Below are 21,080 nucleotides of genomic sequence, written 5' to 3'. Positions count from 1 at the left end.
CATAATAGCCCCAAACTGGTAACAACACAAATGTCCATCCACAGATGAATGGATAAAGAACTTGTGGCAGAGACATCCATATAAATATAGATACATACACTACCAATATATACTATACCTACTACCCGGTGATAAGAAGAGACAATGCTGCTGACACATGCAATGAAATGAACCTTAAAAACAGTATCCAAGCAAAAAAAGCCAGGTAAAAAAAAAGGGGTACATACTGCATGATCCCATTTTTAGAATCATGCCAAATGAGTCCGTTGTGACAGAAAGTGGGACAGTGGTTGTCTAGAACTGGGCACTGGGGGGAAACTGATTGCAAAGGGGATTAGGGAACTCTACGGAATGATGGGATGGAAGGTTCTATATCTTGATGTGATGGTGGTTTTACAGATGTACCTATTTGATAAAACTCATCAAGCTGTATGCTTGAAATGGGCATATTTCATCATGTATAAATTAGATCTTAATAAAATTGAATGAAAAACTGAATGCACACACACACACACACACACACACACACAGGGAAAGCAGTGACAAATGTCAATCTGAAATGTCCCAGGCTGGCTATCAGATACTGAGAAGGCGGTCGAAGATTGGGGCCTGACCTGATTCTACTCCCAGCCTGACTTCCTTTTATAAAAACTCTGCTACACTTCTGTGCGTGTGATGATGGCCATGAAGGCAGTTTGTAAACCAAGAAGTGCTATCTCCCGTCACAAAGAGGGCAGTGGCTGAGGCTGATGGTGCACCTGTCTAGGATCTTGAGCTGCCCTGAGTGTCTGCTTTCTGGGAGGCAACACCCGCAAGGAGAGCGACCCCTCCTGGGTCTCCAAGGGGACCTGGTACCTGCAATCATTTCCCTTTCCTCTAACCTTCCTCTCCTCGGCTGGACTTCTCTCACTGCTCAGAACCACCGGCCTTTGATGAGCTGTAAAGGAGTCATGAATAAATGGACATAAAGACAGCCTTTCTCCAGGCACACTAAATTCTGAAAATTAAGTTAATTCTTGCTTGTGGCCTTGTGACTAAAAGCTTGAGCCCCAGGGTCAGGCTTCATGTGTCCAGATACCAGCTCCTCCACACCTACTGGATGAATGTATAAAAACCCTTTAACCTCTCAGAGCTCCGGCTTCTTTGTCTGCAAAAGAGAGGTCAAAACAACACCCACTTCACAGGCTGATGTGAGCAAGGGCATGAAAGTCCTTAACACAGGGTGGCATGGAGTAAGAAAGTGACAACTGAAAGCTACAAATATTACTAGATATTTTTGTCCTGGCCGCCCTAGCTTCTCTCAGTGTCCTATAGGACATCAGAGAACGTTTTTCCCAGCCAGACTCTTTGATCCGGGGGAGCAGAAAGTCCCCGTAGTCAGTTCACACTCAGCCTAAATGGGAACTTTCCTAAAAATACCAGTTACGTAAGACAAAATGGTTGAGCGCAGCCACACCTTTAAGACCAAGTTCCACACTCCGAGGTCATTGCGAGCATTGTATTTCATCCGTACATACTTGAGAAAGAAACCTGTCAAGTGCTCTGTAATTGTGTGAACAGGCAAAAAGAGTCCAGCCACACGCCTTGGTCGAGAAATGTAGAAAATTGGGTGCTCCAGCAAGCCAAGTAGGGAATTAATAATATATTTAGGATTACTAATAAAATGCCTGTCAAGCAAGCAGCAACATATTATATACAAAAAAAAAAAAATCCTGCCTGTTGTGTGGAGTTTACACTGTTCCTGAGAAGTATATATTCTTGGAAATAACAATGATTCAACCCCAGACTAAACTTCTGTTCCCTGGCATTTCCACCCCCCCCCCCGATTTTTCACTCATTGTGTATTTTTTTTACATCCCCCCCTCCCATGTAGCTCCACCAACCCTCCCAGACGTCAGTGGGTCAAGCAGCCTCCCAAAGCAGCCTTCTGCACCTGGCTCACAGCCAAGCATCCATGTCTCAAAGCCCAGTCCGGCAGGCTTCCTCTTCTTCCTCCTCATCCTCCTCTTCTTCAGCTTTGAGCGTGGGCCAGTTAGTCAGCAGTAAGTATCCTTTCTGGCTCGGTTAAATCATGGTGGCCTTCTTGTTGCCTATCTGCAATGCCTTCCGTTCTCTCTCTCTCTCTCTCTCTCTCGATCCCCTCCTTCTTTCTCTCTGCCCCCCTCCCTCCCTCCGTCCCTCCCTCTTTCTCTTGCTCTTTCAACATCAAAGAGGAATTTCCTGGCCCTCCTAGGCCAATGCTGGAATAAGGTCCATGCCTGGGGCCAGAGGGCTCCCCCAAAGCACACCCACCTCGATGTGCGCACGTAGGGGCTGATTTCCACCTCAAGTGCTTTCTGATGTGCTGAGTCAGTCCTGCCACTTCAGAAGGGAGAAACTGATCAGCTTGCAGGGCGTGAGCCACAGAGCTCAGAACTGAAATAACCAACAACAGGCGCTCAGCCAGCAGGTCAAGCTGCTTTTCTGTGTGTTTGAAGTCCCCTGCCATCCTATTTGTAGGTGTCAGAGGAAATAAAAGAGAGCGTGCCTGTGGGCGGGCGGGTGTGTGTGCACACTGAACTGGCTCCAGTGGCATGTGGGGGAAGCTGCATGGACCAGAATCGGATGAGAAATCTCTGAACAACCATTCATAAAATAAAATAAGCCTGCAAGTCGGCTTCCACATATATACATATAATTTTTAGAAAGGGTATTTGGCCCCAGGTAAAGACGGCGTATGGATCACATGCAAATCGAAACTTACTAAGATGAAAGGGACCATGGCCCGATTTGATGTTAGATGTTCACCTTTCGTGCAATTTTTACTCATATATTAAAAAATCACAGAATGCACACTTAGATTATAATTCTCCAGGAGCCGAAAATCTAGTAATTATAGGTTTAAAGGGCTAAAGCACTGCATAGACATCTGTGCATAAAATAAGGACACATGTGAGTATCTGTGTTTGGTCAAGTGTCATAAATGACTTGTCATAATAGGAACAGTGGGGATCCTCACATATCATCTGTAATGCAAAGCAAAATAGAGGGTTTCCATGCCCTCCCCATACAAGCAATCCTTCCCCCCCAAAAAAGAATATATGTATGAATATATGTATGTGTATGCATACTATATATATATGTATTCAATTATATGGATGATTATATGGAGAAGAGAATGAGGAATTATGGGGAGATATTAAAATGCCCAGGAACTTCAGGGGACTAGCTTGGAGGCTCTTGGTCTCAAATATGGGTCAACATCAAACAGAGTTTCGGGGTACACAAGAGTTTACCATCAACCAGTTATTTTTAAATATTTAAATATACAAACGCTGTCGTTTGGGCCAGAAACTCCAGTCTTACTTGAATAAAATCATAGATACAATTCATCTAATTATAGCCAGATTTTCCCCAATAAAGACACTCCTCATCACAGTGTTGCCAGACAAGATTTCAGCATCATTCAAAGTCGATATTCCGCCTAAGTTTCCGCAAAATACTCTATTTGTAAATAGCATCAAGGTCATAACTTTAGGATAGGCTATTAAGCTTTGGTCCTGAAAGAAAAGGAACTGAGACCAAACATCTTCTAGAGAAGAAATACGTTAAATATGATACAGTAAAGTACAAACCACCCCGCAAATACAGGATTTTACACAATGTGGACACTCAGTCACGCTAGAAGACTAGAGAGGTGAACGAATGGATGAACACACAGATGGATGGATGACTCTGGATTCTCTCTAGCCACTTGTCTCAAACTGGGAGGGAAAGGATTAGCCTTTTTCAGAAATCAGTAATAGAGCTACTTCACGGGACAGATGGAATTTCAGTTGTACAGTTGCCAATGGGACATGTAAGTTCTAGGTGTATAAGTGACCCATATTACATATCTTGATATGAAATATAAAGAATGGAAATAGAGACTCCTTTGCCATAGGCAGCTGAGGCAGGAAACTCCAAACTCATATGCAGAGCCTAAATGATGAGGCTTCTCTGGCAGATATATGAGAGGCTCAGTAACGGGTTTACAATTGCTATGGATTTTGAGCACGTTGTCTAATTTCTTTCTGTCTCAAAACCCAACTACACAATGAATGATACACGGAGCATTTCTCTAATGCTGATTACCCCAGGAAATCTCTGTTTAAGACTTCATTTGTAAAGTAGGGCTTTCCAAGCACTTTCAACACTCTGAACTTCATTTTAATATTCATAATGAGGTAATAGAAATCCTCATTTTCAGATCTTGTAGCTGACATCAAATAGATCCTGATACTACAACCCATCTTGGCCATCTACTGTCAGAGGGACCACATTCAGTCTTGGTTGTAAGACTGTGGCACTTGGTGTGACCAATCCAATGGGTGGCATGGCCAGGATGATAACCCAAATAGTCTGACTCAATGGGCCATACACATGCTACACAGTATAGCTGCCTTAAAAAATAAGATGTTTACACATAAATTTTATCCAGTGAAATGTGAACGACAATATATATCAGATCGCCTAAATAGTCTTCAAATAACTTTTAAAAAGCCTGGACCCATGCCCCACAATTGAAGCACAGGCTTTTCCCTAAGCTAGACATTATGCATATTTTGAAATTTATATTCAAGCATGAACTACCCATTTTAAATTACTTTTGTCTGAGATGAAACTTCACCAAATCTGCAGATAGGATAATTTGGGAAGACCCAACCCCGTTCAGATGTAGTTGTTATGCAGGTTAAATTACAGGAGAATAAAAGGGTGTTTTAATCAGAGGCTGTCAACTTAAATATAAAAACACGTATTGAGCACCATGTATATACCAAGCACAGCAATAGAAATCAAGAAAGCAAAAATAAGCAAGATGGGCTCCCTGCACTGAGGGAGGTCATGAACTGGTAACAAAGAAATGCAGGTACAATAAAGATAAATGAAAGCTACGATCGACGCGTGAATAGGGACTATGGCAATATAATAGAGAGTTAACTAAGTTTTAGAGGTTGAGACAGAACAGAAGGACTTGCTAGAGTTAATAATCCTTGAATTGAGTTTGATGGTTAATCAACAAATCCCTCCAAGAGATTAAGGCCATTGTATGAACCAAGTCAAACTAGATTTGAACCTATGGTCAAAACCTTGGTCAATGAACCCTCCCACATCACGGCCAAAGATTGTCACCATAGTGCTGGCAACTTGCCATTGTTCTAGATAAAACAGAACCAAAAATCACCCAAAAATCTTCCCCACTCCAGGCAAAAGAATACAGAGTGAATGCCTTAGCAATGATCACAGGATCTTCGTGTGCAAAGGACACCACATCTGAGCTCAGAACATCTGCACAGTATCTGTTCACGGGACCTATACAGCTTATCCTGTGTTAAACCTTGCTTGTTCTCCACAGTCATCAGATGTAAATACAGTCTATAAGCAGGGCTTTTGGAAAGTCTAACAGAGTCAAACAAATGACTTGACAAATGTCCCAAATTGGCTCAAGATTTACACAATACTGTTTAAAAATAGGTAGATTTCGGTCTTTTTATTCTTTGCTGAGTTCATCGCTTCTCGGCCTTTTGGCTAAGATCAAGTGTATTCTTTGCTGAGTTTGGTTTTGTTTTGTTTTACAGTACACATGTTTTGAAGCCTTGGCCTGCAAACTTGATTTTTAGACAGCAAAGGACTACGGGCTAATCCCATAAAAAACAAACCATAAAGGGAACATAAAGACGTATGGTGATGGCTTGTAGGCACCCCTGATTCCCATGATCACAATTCACACCATTTTCCACAATGAAGTCACCATATTGCAAATTAAACTGTTCCCCCACATTACCTTGCACATTCTCAAATGGTTTATTTCTCAGAAATATTTGGTAAATATGCCCATTATCCGCTGTGAGAATAACATTAAGAACCAGATGGATGTTTACATAAGACAGTTAATTCATACTTGGCAGCTTCTTTAAAGTTGCATATCTTGTATATAAAAATCCCACAAGCAGAGGTTGTGAAAGCATGATGCTGATGGACGGTGGCTGTTCAACCCAGTCAGCAGCCCCTTACGCTGATGTCCACATTAACTGGTGGAGGGAGCTAAAGTTGAAAAGCAAAACAAAACATCTCTGCTGGCCCATCCTTAGCACTCAGTTCAGTATGGACCCAGTGACCCTACAACCAGGGTCTGCAGAACAGGTCTGTTTTCACCCAATTTGCATTTAGTTCCCATAAAAATCTTGTGCTCTTCAGCCCTTGCATCGCAGATTCGATTTGGGAAACATCATCATTATACTTAGGAATCACTGCCAATTTTCAATGCCAGTTTATTCTCAATCTCTAGGCCAGTTAATCTCTATAGAGGTTGATCTTCTGGCTCCTCCATAGCAAAGGGTGAGACTCAGGGTGGACCCTAGCAATTACTACTGTTGCTTTCTGACCCTGTACTTAATATATTGGGTTGACTTAACCCGAGCAAACTTCTTTTTTTTTTTTAATTTTTTTTTTTACATTTATTTATTTTTGAGAGACAGAGAGAGCACAAGTGGGGAGGGGCAGAGAGAGAAGGAGACAGAATCCAAAGCAGGCTCCAGGCTCTGGGCTGTCGGCACAGAGCCTGACGTGGGGCTCGAACTCACAGACCGCGAGATCATGACGTGAGCCAAAGTCAGACGCTTATCCTACTGAGCCACCCAGGCGCCCCAAACCTGAGCCAACTTCTAAGAAAGGTTCCTCTTCCTCCTCAGTGCAGAGAAGGCCCAGACTGAGTTGCTCGAGTGCTGAATCCACCTGGGAGGGATCTGAGAGGCCCCTCAGAGGGGTGGCCATCAAGGTGGCCTCAGATTCATCCTTGAAATTAACCCAACCTCTCAGGGCCAGGAGACTGGACGAGGGAAAGCCAGACCTATCCCAGGATGGAATGTCAGCCTCTGAGCCAGGCTGACAGCTGAAGTGACATTCCAGGGAAGCTTCCATTTACCACATTCCTCTTGTTTTCCCTTCTCAAATAGAAAAGTATATACCCCTTGGGGCGCCTGGGTGGCGCAGTCGGTTAAGCGTCCGACTTCAGCCAGGTCACGATCTCGCGGTCCGTGAGTTCGAGCCCCGCGTCAGGCTCTGGGCTGATGGCTCAGAGCCTGGAGCCTGTTTCCGATTCTGTGTCTCCCTCTCTCTCTTTGCCCCTCCCCCGTTCATGCTCTGTCTCTCTCTGTCCCAAAAATAAATAAAAAACATTGAAAAAAAATTAAAAAAAAAAAAAAAAGAAAAAAAAAAAAAAGAAAAGTATATACCCCTTAAGGAAGGTGAACTGTTCCAACAGTGGACCAGGGGGTGGGAATCCTCAAGAGTTTAAGATAGAAACTTTAGGATCCAAAAAAAAATCCTTTTTTTTTTTTATTAATTCAAGACACCTTACAGACACCATCTAATGAATTCTCCCAAAGTGTGAAAACAAGTCCCACATTTTTGTCCCAGGGTGGCCCCTCCTTTGGATGGGGAGACCTTCATAGACCTGACCCATGGAAAAAAACTGTAATAATTTATTTTGCCATCTGATTTTATGGGTAAGAATAGTAATATGAAGAAAACGAGGTAGCCCATCTCCAGCAATTAACGAAGTACACAATGAGATAACTGGGCCTCCTCTCCCTGGGCCTCCTCTCCCTGGGCCTTTATCCAACAGACCATCATGCAGTTTCAATTTCACCATTCCCAGCTCATCAGCCCTAGAAGTAGAACCAGAAAAAGACTAGAGTGGAAATGTGTGTGACAGAAGGAAGGAGCTCAGCCTCCTGGTGTGATGAGAGCGTGTTTGGAGCCCCATGGAAGACACTGGGCTCGGCAGGGCAGGTGCTCACGTCTCTGAGCTTTACAGCGAAGGTTTTGAGAATCGGCACAAGGTCGCTCGGGGCCCGGGAGCAAGAGTACACAGCTTTCTGTTCAACTCCGGTCATTGTCAGTAATCTGGCACACACATAGATTTAGTTGCTGGTCTCAAGGGACCAGTAAAGAGACATAGGCATGAAAGGCAGCAGGGGAAGGGAAGAAATAAGATAGAATGCATTTACATAAAATTGCAACCCAAGTCACAAACCTGCCCCGCACCACCAAGCTAAATCTGGTGTTGGCCCGGGGCCAGGGGCTGAAGCTCCATACTCTTGCCGGTTAAAGGCCCGCCCCTCACGTGCTGCCTCACTCCATTGATTCCTGTTCATCTAAAGATGGAGCCAATATTGGGCAACAAATTTACTTCCCACAAGGACTACTTAGCTTTGCTCAGAGGAAAACTCTTCTCCCTAACTCCAGACTACACTAACTGGGGGGGGGGGGGGGTGTCAGGGGAGCGCGAGGATGGGGCACCTACCCAGGGGCCCCCCCTCACAGGGCCTTTGTGGCTGGTCACTCTTACACAGGTGGGACGGTAGTGGCATCTGGTGAATAATGATGGTAAAGGGGTCAAGAGAAGATAGCTGTGTGCAGAGGGCGAGATGCCCAGATTCGGGCAGGCCAGAAACAGAGAGAAGGCCCCTGTCTGTGGGCTCCGTGGATCCCCTGCATCAGAATCACCTGTGGTACTTGTTCAAAATGCATGTCCTGGGCCCCATCAGGTGACCCCTAGTCACCTTTCAAGAAAAGCACCATCCTAAAAGTCACATTGTTACAAGGAAAGTTTCCAGCTTCCTATTTTCCACCCTCGGTGGAAACCTTCACTTCCCACCCTATTTAAATATAAAAATGAATATTTATTTTTGAGAAGGTGGGGGGGGGGCTGCAAGTGGGGGAGGGGCAGACGGAGACTGGGACAGAGGATCCAAAATGGGCTCTGCACTCACAGCAGAGAGCTCCATGCGGGGCTAGAACTCACAAACCAGGAGATTGTGACCTGAGCCGAAATTAAAGTCCGTCGCTTAACCAACTGAGCCACCCAGGCACCTCCCCCCACTCCAGCATTTGTGCTTTTCTGTCCTAGTTGCCCTCCTTCCTCCGTGGACCGTTAATATCACAGATATACTGCACATCTGTTCTGTTTATGTACCACGGCCCTTGGGGCGGCCACAACTATTGTCCAATCTAAGACTCTTCCACCTTCCCCCCCCCACCACCACCCCAGAACCAATTTCCACCCCGCTGGGAATGCACACTCTAAACGCAGCAGAGTCACGAAACCGGCTGAGCCAGGCAGCAGGTCTAAGGAGGGCTGCAGATGAGGAGGAGGGGCTCTCAGGGCAGCCAGAACCAGTTCTAGCTGACTGTTCCCAAGTTACGTGCAAACGGAGACTGGAGCAGCCAAACTTCTATTCAAATGAACATAAACCACAGAGGTGTTTTTTTTTTCTTTAGCAATCTCCCAATGTTTAAATGTTGGCAATTCCAAAAAACCGTAAGCTCTAGGAAAGCTGAGTTTGATGTGCAAGCTGCTCATTTGCAACTTCTGCTCTAGGAATGTTTAAATGAAGAAATGAGAGAAGAGGCTCCAGGCTGCTGGGTGTGGGGACTTGGCTTCCCAGAGTCCTTAGCAAACCCTCGGAGTCGCTCCAGGCTGCGGTGCTGATGGGACTTAAGATCCAGAGGGCAGCCTCTCCCGAGGACAACCCAAACAAGCCTTTCTTTAACCAGGGAGAAAAAGCAAGATTTGTATAGTCACCCTCTGCCCCTGCCCAGGGACATAGATCCTCAATGTCCTACACTGAAAATGTTCTCCGCTCCTAGCACGAGCTCCCCAGCCCATAAAGGCCAACGCTCTTGGCCTGCATTCTGTGCCCACCTCCCCAGAATATGGCCCCTTCTTTCTCTGAAAGCTGCCTATTGGGCATGACCCAGATGAATCCTCCCTCCTACCACCTCTCCCTTCTCTGTAAATTCTGCGGCAGGGGGTCACACCAATAGTTCTTGATTATACTCAGCCTGGTCTTTTTCTCCAATTGTTTCTCATTCATAATATTAAGTCCCAACCCCCTACAGACTATAAAGTCCTTAGAGACCGCAACTCCCCTCCTGTTTCTCTAGCTCCCTCTTAACACTCATTAGGACTCCCAGGAGTCACTTAAGAAATACTTAGAGACTGTCCATCGTGCTTGTACCTTGTACCACTTTTCAATCTTTCCTTGAACAAAATTATGACGAACAACACGTAAAAATTCTACAGGGGTTGTACAAATGTGAACATAAAGAAGGTACGGTGCATACCTATATTGCTGATTCTATCAACAGAGTCCATTTCCCCTGTAATGACCATCTGTACCCAAAGCTCCAAGCCCCCCCCCCCAGATATTAGCATGTTTATTTAAAAGTCTTTGAAAACTTGGCCCTTGAAATGCAAATGTTTATTTCTCTTCATGAGAACAGGAGTTTCTGTAGCCCTGAGCCCAGAAGACTAATCTAGTCCACCACAGTCCCTTGACAAGTGCTTGAATTTACTGAAATTGATGGATTATTGTGCAGAAAGAGGAAGAGAAAAACTTTTCACCTAAGTCCAAGGAATGAGGTGGAGAACAATAGAGTCAGCTGGCGGGGAGAGCGGCTTCGCTCCAGGCAGGATCGAGCAGCACTTTGAAATCTTCCCCTATCCCCAACCCATGCTGTCTCCAGCCTGGCGTTCGCTTTCATTTATCATTTATCCGGGGATCAGTAGCGGGAAGGGGGGGTTCATTCTCCAGCTGTTGTGTCATTTCCCTTGATAAGTCCTAAATTGACCGCGTTCTCCGGCACCAAAGGAGCCTTCTTGCAGTAGGCATTTTTTATCATGTGCCCTTTTAGGGGACAAAGGCATCATGTCAGTAAACTGCTATCGGAGAACAAAAAAAAGATAATATTCGTCTCACAGCTTCATAAGCATGGTCTTCTGAGGGGCTAATGTGAACATAAGAAATTAGACAGCATTACCATCTGTTAGCCTGACAGCAGTGGTGATCCGGTGAAGGAAAAACACAAAATGCTATTTTTTCCAAGGGCAATTTTTAGCCCTAAAGAATCCAATTAAGACATTTCAAATTGAAGCCTTTCCATGCTTATAGTTTCGCACAATATTTGAACATCTTTATGGGCAAAATGGAGTTGCATCCCATAGCTAGTGCCTTCCTGCCCTGACTGTTACTTGTGAACCCCAAGGGAGCATGCTCTTGTATTGTGAAAGCGGCGGTGTGAGCTTCCTGGGGTATTTTTCCGGGAAAGAAACATCCGAAGGATGATTTGTGGAGGTGTGATGGCTCGAAGATGGGGTCTTGGGTGCCTCACGTGGGACACACAGGGAACACTGGACAATGTTGGTTTCCCCACCACTCTGCTATCAAAGAGAGCCACTTTCTTAGAAGCCGTGATAAACAGATATTACTTGGATGTGTGTTGACGTATTGATCCTATTTTTAAAAACATCTCCACAGATCCTCAAACGGCAGCGGGTGAGGTGGATGGGGTTAATCTGGAGGAGATCCGAGAATTTGCCAAAGCTTTTAAAATCCGGCGCCTGTCCCTTGGCCTGACCCAGACTCAGGTGGGACAGGCTCTCAGTGCTACAGAGGGCCCCGCGTACAGCCAGTCGGCCATCTGCAGGTAACCCGTGCCCACATGCTGTCACCTCTCCTGGCCGGCCTGGGCCTCGTTTGTCCTCATGGCTCAGCTTTTCTTCTTCGGGTGGGCAGAGCTGGAGGGGTAGAGTACGGGGACTGAGTTTGGGGCGCTTACATGTTGGAATTGGTGACACTGATGGAAACGAAGGTGCTGAAGCAGATTTGGGGTCCTGGCTTGATAACTCCTGTCAACTCACAAAGAAGGCGGTCTCATTGGAAGTACCCCACCTCGGGCCAGGAGCTTCCTTCTGGACCTCCCCACCCTCCTGTGAGGCTGAGAGCCACGGTCTCCTGTCTGCAGACAGGCGTCCTGAGCGAATGTCATAAAGCTGCCGTTCCCACCATTTCTGCCCAGGGATGGCTCTCAGGATTCTTCCAAGAAAAAAACACCTTAAAAAGAAAATTAACCGTCTCGTGACCGCCAAGGAATGCAGTAGCATTGCCTTCCCAGACACAACTCTAAAAGCACATTTTTCAAAGAAGCCGCTGCTTTACGCGGCGCAGGCAGGGGTAGTGAGAATCTGGCCTCACCTGTCCCCACCCCTCCAAAATAAATACATACATAAATGACAAGCATCCAGCCTTGGTTGTGTTCAAGTTGATCTGGGTCAAGCCGCCAGAAGCAGACCCCGTGCATGCATGTGTGTGTCGCGCTAATCCCATGTTTATGCATGAGGTAACAAAGGCACTTCTGTAAGAGCTTTTTCCTCTTGGGCAATGCCTTATGAGTCCTCCTCCATCAGGAAAAGCCAAGAAACCAACTCTAAACTCATTTAAGTGGATTTTGTTCTTGGTGATCCATGAAATGCTGTCTTTTTATCTGCTCTTTATACTTTTAATGTATTCCCCAAAGGACGGAAGTGTACTTTTCCTGCAGTTTAAGACTAAGGTTATAAATAACATCAGTATGGGGTAGTAGCTTGCAGCTCACATTTTGCTCAATGATTTTCCATAAAACCCATTGATTGTTGTTAAATACAAAAAGCGCCATAGGATCCTCTCACTTCTATGGTCTCCCCTACTGTTTTTTCTTATAAGATACCTCCCTGTAGAAAATAACCTTTATTCAGTCTATACAAGGATACTACTACTGCTGGGAAATTTGTTTCAAGGCTTGTATATGTTATTCCAAACAACATGTACAGAAACATCAACACTAACAAGCGGCATCAATGATATGAATACTGTGGCTCCCTGTCGGGAAACATTAATTTTGTTTCATCTTGACGGCCCCGCGATAAAGGCAGCTACAGGTTTTTAAGTTGTTGCCAATTTGTTATTTTTGCTAACGTCCTCTTTGGCTTATTTTTAGTCCTAAAACGTGATTTCCTTTTATTGGTTTAAGTGCCATCTAATGTTTTCCACCAGAGCACATAGTGTGCCTAGGGCATTCCAATCAAATATGTTGATTTCTAAAGTCTTCCCCAGGGGAAGCCAAGAAAGCCATGGCTGATGAAAAAGAGAGAGAGAGAGACCCCTGGAATTCACTGGATAACAGAATATGTCAGATGCCTTGCCTTTACAGCCTTTCTCTAGCTCCTAGTGTTTTGGTGAGCCAGTTCTAGGAGCTAACTACCAAGAGAAAAAAAATGAAAGTCTTGAAAGAGACCATGATCTGACATTGGAACAATTCAGGTTCATTTTAAGGGGTGGGAAGGAATCTGCATTCGAGCCTGCTCACCCAGGTGTCACTGACAAGCTACAGTGACTCCCAGGCATGGCTTTGATGAGCCCCTCCTGGTCAGAGACACAGAGGAGGAAACACCACCAACACACTGGGCACCCCAGGTGTGTCCCTGCATCCCGAATGCAAGCTTTATCCCTAGAGCCTGTTGTCACGCCATCAAGAGTTTAAACTCTGGGGCTTTCATGGTGAATGATGGTAAAATGTGGTATGTGGCAAATTACCACGGCAATTGGAGCTCTGGGGGAGCGTACCTCAGGGGCCAAGCTCATTAAATGATATTAGATGATTAGTTCCTTTTACATTAAAAGCAAAACGTACCTCTTCCCCCTTTGATCAGTAGTGGAAGTTGGTTGGTGTTTTTTTGTTCTGTTTTGTTTTGTTTTTTAAATAAATAAATAACTCCTCGAACCATACATGGAAGGCCATGCTATGGAAATCCAATTAAACCTTGACACTGTTTGCCTGCTATCACAATATCTAAAATTCACTGTCAAAGATAAGATTATGGCCCATAAAAGAAAACTATCCTTTTGTTTTCTTCTGCAAGCGTCCTTATAGAACATACTCTGACTGGCCAACGCAGGTTCATTTTAGCTCTATGAGAACAGACTATTGTAATGAGATGGGCTCTGCAGTCAGACAGTTGTCTTTCAACACACTGACCACTTAAAAAGAGTGTAGCCAGAGAGGATCCAAGAGAGGATCTGTGTATCCCAAGTTGTCATGCTGGAGGGCTGTGAATTTGGATGTAGAACAAACAGGCAAATAAAAGCAAGTGGTCCTTTGGTATATTTCATGGAGAGTGAGTCTGATTTGCCACCATGATGACCTCTTAAAACACTCTATATAATTTCATCCAAGATGCTTCCCATTTTTTAAAAATCAGTGTAGCAGAGGAGTGCTGATAGCAGTTGATACATAGAAGAGCTCATTTATAGAAAATGATATCATTCAAGTACAGTGTGCAGATATCCCACATTAAACACAGCTTGATGCCCTGGTGCAAAAGTACACCATTACACTGGACAGCGTTCAAAAGGCACGACGTGGCCTTAGCACATCCGGGGAGGGGGGTGTCCGTGGCAATTACAAGGTGTCCGGCTGTTTGAGTCCAACAGTAAAGTAGCCACGGGCTGTGTTTCACCTGAAAGGGGCACATGTTGTTAACTTACATATGGTGCAAATTGTTGGTTACCTGAGACAGAGAAGGAGCGAGGGGAAGGGAGAGACAGAGAGAGAGAGAGAGAGAGAGAGAGATTAAAATAAGACATACACAGAGATGAAAAGAAAGCCGTAAAAGAAACGCGTTCCAGTTGCCATCAACCGACTATGGTAAGGAACAGCTATAACATTTGCCTAACCGAGTCGGTGGGAGGAGTTTAAGGAAAATGAACCGTGAAACCTAAAAAGAATCATTTCAAATGGAAGGCCACGGCAGCTGTAGGCTCGGATGCCGCTGCCTGGTGTTCATCTTTGCCTTGAGGATTCTGAGGAGGGGGAAATGCGGCCGGCACGATCAGCGTGAAAGCTCAGCTGTCCAGGGTGCACGGGGGGAAAAAGATCTGCGAGTTGTGTCTGTTCCCATCATGATGGCTCGTGTGTCCTGTGGTCTGCACCCTTCCTCACCCCCATCCGCGTGGCTGTGCGGGCTGCATGGGGGCATGAAGCATGCGGGGAGGGGGGCGCGCTGGCTTGAGCGGGGTCGGCTACTTGAGCTGGCTGCTAATCTGGAGTGAATTCGCTCTGCCAGGCAGTCAGGCAGGCAGGCAGGCAGGAGGCCCACCCTGGCAGAGGACTCAGTGTAAGACTGTTCTTTCTCAATTCTCCCCCCAGACACACCATCCTGAGAAGCCACTTTTTCCTACCACAGGAAGCCCAAGAGAACACTATAGCTAGCAGTCTGACAGCCAAACTGAACCCTGGCCTTTTGTATCCTGCCAGGTTTGAAAAGCTGGACATCACCCCTAAAAGTGCCCAGAAGATCAAGCCGGTGCTTGAGCGGTGGATGGCTGAGGCTGAGGCCCGCCATCGAGCAGGTATGCAGAACCTGACCGAGTTTATCGGGAGCGAACCGTCCAAAAAGCGCAAGCGGCGCACCTCCTTCACACCCCAGGCCCTTGAGATCCTCAATGCCCACTTTGAGAAGAACACACACCCCTCTGGGCAGGAAATGACCGAAATTGCCGAGAAGCTGAACTATGACCGGGAGGTAGTTAGAGTTTGGTTCTGCAATAAGAGGCAAGCCCTGAAGAACACAATTAAACGCTTAAAACAGCACGAGCCGGCCACGGCCGTCCCTCTGGAGCCCTTAACAGACTCTCTGGAAGAAAACTCCTAAAGAGACGCCCGCCCAGAATCAGAAGCAAAACCCACAGAAACGAAACTCCACCCTTTGGACTCCGCAGACCATAATTGAGAATAATAATTAATAACAATAACAATAAATTGAAAATAAAATTGAAAACTAGCTCCAGTCATCACCCTTGTAAGTAAAGGACTAAGGAGACTACCAAGTGGACGGAATGGTTTATACGTGTCCGTTGGTTTTCCAAAAAGAAAAAAAAAAACAATTTTTGAAAATTTTTAAACAAGGCACACACCCCGCCGCAGGTGTGTGCGGTAGGATAGTCCCCTCCCCCACCCATCTCCCCCCAAAGCCAATTTTTTAACGGACTTAAAGCAAACCAAATAACCACATACCTTTTTCTGTACATTATGAAAATGTGAACACATTTTAAGGAAAAAGAAAAACAACTAAACCAAAAAAAAAAACACAAAAAAACAAAAACAGAAACAGAAACAAAAAACAAAAAAACAAAAAAAAAAAACCAACAAAAACTTTTATCTGTTCAAAGCGAATACAAGCCTGCCACCTGGAGGAGGGACTAGGGACTGCATTCTTTCAGGTTCTAAGTGCTGATTTCACTATGAAACCTATTAACCAAAGTCAGAAACACGGCATTGCAAACGCGATCGTTGGTCTACTCTTCTCTGCGTGTAAAGTTGCGTTAGGAATTTTTACATTTGTACTTAAAGGAAAAATAAGAAGCCTGATTTCTCCCATCTTACCCATCTCTGTCCCCACCTGTGGTGTGGGTGCCATCGTTGAAGCCATTATGTGAGGCTCACTGTTGGTTTTCATTGGGGGTGGGGCATTCTTTTCTCTTTTTGTTTGTGAGTTTTTTTTGGGGGGGGGAGGGGGCGACATCCTGGATCGTGTGCCAAAGCATTCATTGCTTTCTTCTATGACTTGTGGGTTTGAGAAAAGAAAATGGAGCCCGCATTTCTCATTTTTCCTCCATTTCTCCATCTCCCTCACATGTGGCCTCCAGGGTCTGCTGGAGGGCCACAGAGTGGGAACCGTGTTCTTTCCACTCAGATCCCGGTGAAATGCAGGAGAGACTCCAAAATAACGAGGGCTTTGCTCGATGAACTGTCAACACTGGCATAAGCTATAATTGTACTCACTGTCCACACCAGAGCTTGGGATTTTTCTCAGTCTGTTGGCCACGTACATGGAGACCTGACCAAAACCGATTTTGTAATATAAACATAAACTGCACATTTGGTTCAATACTTACATCTATGTTATGCTTCTGTGCAAAGCAATTTCTCTCAGAGGTCTGATAGCCAAAGAAATGTCTCAAGATTTCAGTCAAAACACACACATAGCATGCACACACCCATATGCACACACACAAAGAAAACAGGCCAAAAAGAAAGGGATCGTGACTGGATCATTAAAGGCCATCATGTATCCTATAAATCCCATCTTTTCTGCTACTATTTTCATTCCAGTAGGGATGGCAGACTCTTTTCAGGGGGGGAGCAGTTGTTCCTGGGATATACAAATAGAGCAGAAAGTTAGAAGACAAATTTAAACAATTGGAATTGGGGGCTGGGTTCTTGAGGGGAAAAGAAGTTGTAGCAATCAAGTGCCTCCACTAGAAGGAAAAAAAAATCTAGAAGCGGCTTGTCTAACACAGCAGAAGAGCCTTCACCATTAGAACTAGGGGATTATTTCATTTTTCAAAATAACTTACTCAAAAGATCGGTGGGCCGAAATAACCTAGTAGGCCAGAAGGAAAGGGTGAGAGGCGAGGATGGCTGGGCAGGTGGACACCCGGATCCCGCAGGTATAGGCAAAATGTGTTCAGTCAAAGGAGCTGGCAAAGAGAACCACCGATGTGCACGCCGTCTAGATGCAAATGTTCCTGAATAGTTAATTACTAATCACACTCATGTGCTCTGTAGAAGTAAATTATGAAAGAAAAAACAAAACCCTCAAGTTGCCCGACTGAAGAGAAATGTTATCTTCTTTCCCTAACACACTCCCTCCCCCGTGGGAGTTTGAGTTTCTTCTGTGGGCCCCTCGGCTGGTGATGTCAGTGCAATGGTATGAGCGTCTCCACCCCACCCCCCCTCCCAGACGGCTCATGATTCACGCAGCAGTCAGGAGGCCACCAGCATGGAAACTCAGAAAGAAATCCTGCAAGTGGCATCATTCGCCTGTGAAGGTGTTTCCACTGGACCAGTCTGATGCTAACTGGACCACGGCTAACGGACCATGGCTAACTTGATCTTCAATGCCAACGACATCACGGCACCCATTTCGCCACCACCAAATCCACCGCACAAACACCAACAACCCAGAAATCCAAAAACGTATCAGTTAAACAGATTTTGTATTCTCCTAGGACCTGCTCCAAATTCCGTCAAGAAAAGCTCCCCAGGAAGAGAAGTTAACAAGAGGACATATAACGGATGCTAAATGTGTAAACATATGCCAGCAGCTGCTGCATAAGGCCTGCTCCGTTCGGAGATCTATAATTGGGAGGGGATAACTAGGACAGTGAAAATAAAAAATAAAAGTGATCTTCCAGAGTGGAATAAAAAAGAAATATATTCATCCCACAGTCGTAAAACCATTCATGTGCAGTGATTTTTTTTATAGTTTTATAATTTTGTATTGTTTTATAAATTATTTATAAGGTGTTGTAATGCTTCTTATATTAATTTTTTACAGATGAATTTTTTGCTACAAGGCATAAAAAGGTGCCTGAACAAATTCTTAGGAATATAAATTATATTGTGTGACTTGTAAGTCTTCGGGACCTCACCTACTGCTTAATTTTTAGTATGACATTTCTTATTTCCACTTGTAAACAACTTCATATGCCAACAGCACTTAAGCGTCTTTTATGTTCCCATGAACTGAAGGTTAAGGTTGCCACTAACAAAAAATAAAAGCCACTTCGGGCACATGTGATTGTATTCCAAGCTTCAATATTTTTCTTACATATTCTTAAATCACGGTCAGCTTCATTTCCTTCATGGTTTGATGAGAACGAAAAATGACCAATGTTATATTTCACACTTGTTTGTGGGCTTTTTTCTTCTTTTTCAACCAAAAAAACCATTTTGAACCGCTGAGAGTTTTTATTGCATTTGCAAGGTTTTGGTTTCTATATGTTGTAATCACACCATACACACGCACACGCACACGCACACACACACACACACCCCACAAAAGAGAGAACAAAACAGCAAAAGGAGCTAGGAAAAAAGAAAACCAAGTAGAGGCGTATCAAAGAACTCAAGCTATAACCAAAAAGAAATTGTAAAATGCCTTTGCTCATCTTCTCTACGCTGGACCAAAGCTCAGTATTTGTAGGTATATGCACATTGTATAGATATGGCTTAAATGTTGCTGACAATCTTGCAATACTAAACTGTTCCTATTTTAAGAAAAAAAAAAAAGAAATACAAACTGTTCATCAATGTTTTACCTCAGCACTCTACTTGTACCCAGTTAATGACCAAGCTTAAAAAAAAATGGAGAAAAAGGAAATTGATTTTCATTTCAATGTTTGACTGTAAAATCTGTTTGGATAATATTTTGTAATGAGCTTTTCGTCACGTGGTTTGCTTGTCTTCAACTTGAAATTATGTGAGGCACATTTGTTTATTTGTTGTTAAGAAAGTGATTTTTTTTTGTTTTTGTCCTACGTGCTGTGATCTAGACTGGTCACCAGGGTCACTGATGAGGCACCACAGAGAGCTGCCTCTCCATGCGTGGGGCAGGCAGCAGGAAGGAGGGCAGGAAAACCGACTGGGTTGTTTTGAAAAAATCATCATGATGAGAAGTTGACATGATGGACTTGTGACCAAGAAGCCAAACTGGATATTTAAAAGCTCCTTACTTGCTCTGACATTGAAACCAAAGCTGATTTATCTGCACAGGTTGCTTAATGTTTAAAAAAAAAAAAAAAAAAAAAAACCTGACGAAACTGTACTTAATCTAGAGCAATATCTGTATGGTCAGTAAAGCTGCACTTTGTGTATTTCTTAACAGCTTCAGATCTGTCACTTTTAATTTGTACCATAAAAAATAAAGAATTGTTTGACATGAGCTTCTAGGCTAAGTGTGTCTTCAACTCAGATATGTCATTTAAATTGCAAGCATGTAAATGAGCGTGTGTTGTAATGGTAGCTGTTAAGAAGAGGAAGGGAATCCAGGCAGACCGGTTAATGTCATGATTGTTTCAACTTTTCCAATAAAATACTAGATAAATTAGGACTCCGTTGGTCGCAGGTTACAGAAATCCAACTTAAACTTGGAGAAACAAAAAGAGACCATGCTGTTTTGACCCGACCAGGAGCACAGCTGGATACAGTGGTTCCAAGCAGCTCATCGGCTTGCCCTGCTCGGCTTCCTTCTCCGACGGAGACCCCAGATGTTGAGTCTTGTGCGCCTGTCTCTAAATGAGGAGTTGTGTTGGGGAATGAGGTACTTGAATCGGCCACTCAGGGTCACAGACCCTTCCTGTCTATTGGCGGGGGAAGTCCATGTGATAACAAACTTGCGGGACCCCAAGGATGAAGGAGGAAGTCTCCACAAGACCCTGAAGACGGAAGACGGAAACTATATGGTAGGCAGACAAAACCCGCAGCCACCCCAGTCTCCTACTAACACCCAGCTGTGTGTCACGTATATAGAGGATTCTGCTGGGAAAAGAGCTTTTCCTGCTCTTAAGCAATGTCTGTCAGTGCATGTTCTAGAAAATTTTGGCATTTAGAATATGCTCCTGATTCAGTTTAACGTGAGTTAATGTTGTTTTGTAATTTACTAAATCAAAAGGAAGGTGGGTATATCCTGTCAAAATACCAGTTAAAAAAATATTTTTAATTAGAATCACAATCTGCATATCTTTAATGACCTTCAGCAAACATTTCTTATGCTACATGGAGGTCCATACATCAACTTCATCTTGTGATTGATAGAAGTGCTTCAGGGCAAGCAAAAGAACCAAAAATCGGAGTGTCCATACATTATAAATAGGCAAGGAAAGTGGCCAGGAAGCTCCGAGATGGATTTTTAAGAGGAGCAAAAAAAATGCTGATACTTCTGCCTTCGTGGGCAGTGAAAGACAAAATATAGTCATTGTCAAGCTTTCTTTCCATTTAAAATACTCTAAAAATACTCTGGGCAAAGGTCATGCCTATAATTAAGCCTATTATTATAAAATATGTTTGCTAATATATCTTTAAAAAGATAGCCAACTCAACTATACTCAAACTAAAAATAAAATAAGTATGTCAAAGAGATACCTGGACTTCCATCTTCATTACAGCATTATTCACAGTAGCCAAGATATAAAAATAAATGGGGTTGTCTTTTGTTCATTATAGAAATGCTTAATATACTGAAGGGACACAATTATTTCACCTGTCACAATAAAAATCTACTAGTTTCCACCTACCAACATTGGCACGTTCAGCAAAGTTGGGTTCTACCGTCATGCTGGGCCGAAGAGAAAGACCAGGAAAATATCAACTTAAGTCATAATTGTCTCCATGCTTAA

At 44.1% G+C, this 21,080-nt stretch overlaps 1 protein-coding gene, 1 long non-coding RNA gene and 1 pseudogene across 7 annotated transcripts in view; 2 read left to right on the top strand and 1 right to left on the bottom strand.

Annotated features, from left to right (window-relative positions):
* The window catches only part of POU6F2 (POU class 6 homeobox 2), a 496,186-nt gene extending 479,891 nt beyond the window's left edge, over positions 1–16,295 (top strand). For 4 of the 5 annotated variants that reach the window (XM_045052200.1, XM_045052199.1, XM_023250205.2 and 1 more), the window contains 3 exons: positions 1,874–2,042; positions 11,343–11,511; positions 15,049–16,295. In XM_045052200.1, coding sequence (XP_044908135.1) covers positions 1,874–2,042; positions 11,343–11,511; positions 15,049–15,553 — 843 coding nt within the window. In that variant the 3' untranslated portion in view covers positions 15,554–16,295. The remainder of the gene's footprint in view (positions 1–1,873; positions 2,043–11,342; positions 11,512–15,048) is intronic. The other variant, XM_023250206.2, reaches the window with a different exon arrangement.
* LOC102899948 overlaps positions 1–21,080 on the bottom strand; it is a 141,488-nt gene that overhangs the window by 24,788 nt on the left and 95,620 nt on the right. The window contains exon 7 of one of the 2 annotated variants that reach the window (XR_006594095.1): positions 13,987–14,410. The exons of the other annotated variant lie outside the window; for it this stretch is intronic. This is a non-coding gene — a long non-coding RNA (uncharacterized LOC102899948). Of the gene's footprint in view, positions 1–13,986; positions 14,411–21,080 lie in introns of those variants that run through there. 2 annotated transcript variants of the gene reach the window in all.
* On the top strand, positions 5,528–5,678 carry LOC111559670 (annotated as a pseudogene).

This window comes from Felis catus, chromosome A2 (genome assembly GCF_018350175.1).
Source record: "Felis catus isolate Fca126 chromosome A2, F.catus_Fca126_mat1.0, whole genome shotgun sequence".
Lineage (NCBI taxonomy): Eukaryota > Metazoa > Chordata > Mammalia > Carnivora > Felidae > Felis > Felis catus.
The sequence above is the reverse complement of the archived record's forward strand: the minus strand, read 5'-3'. Positions and strand labels throughout refer to the sequence as shown.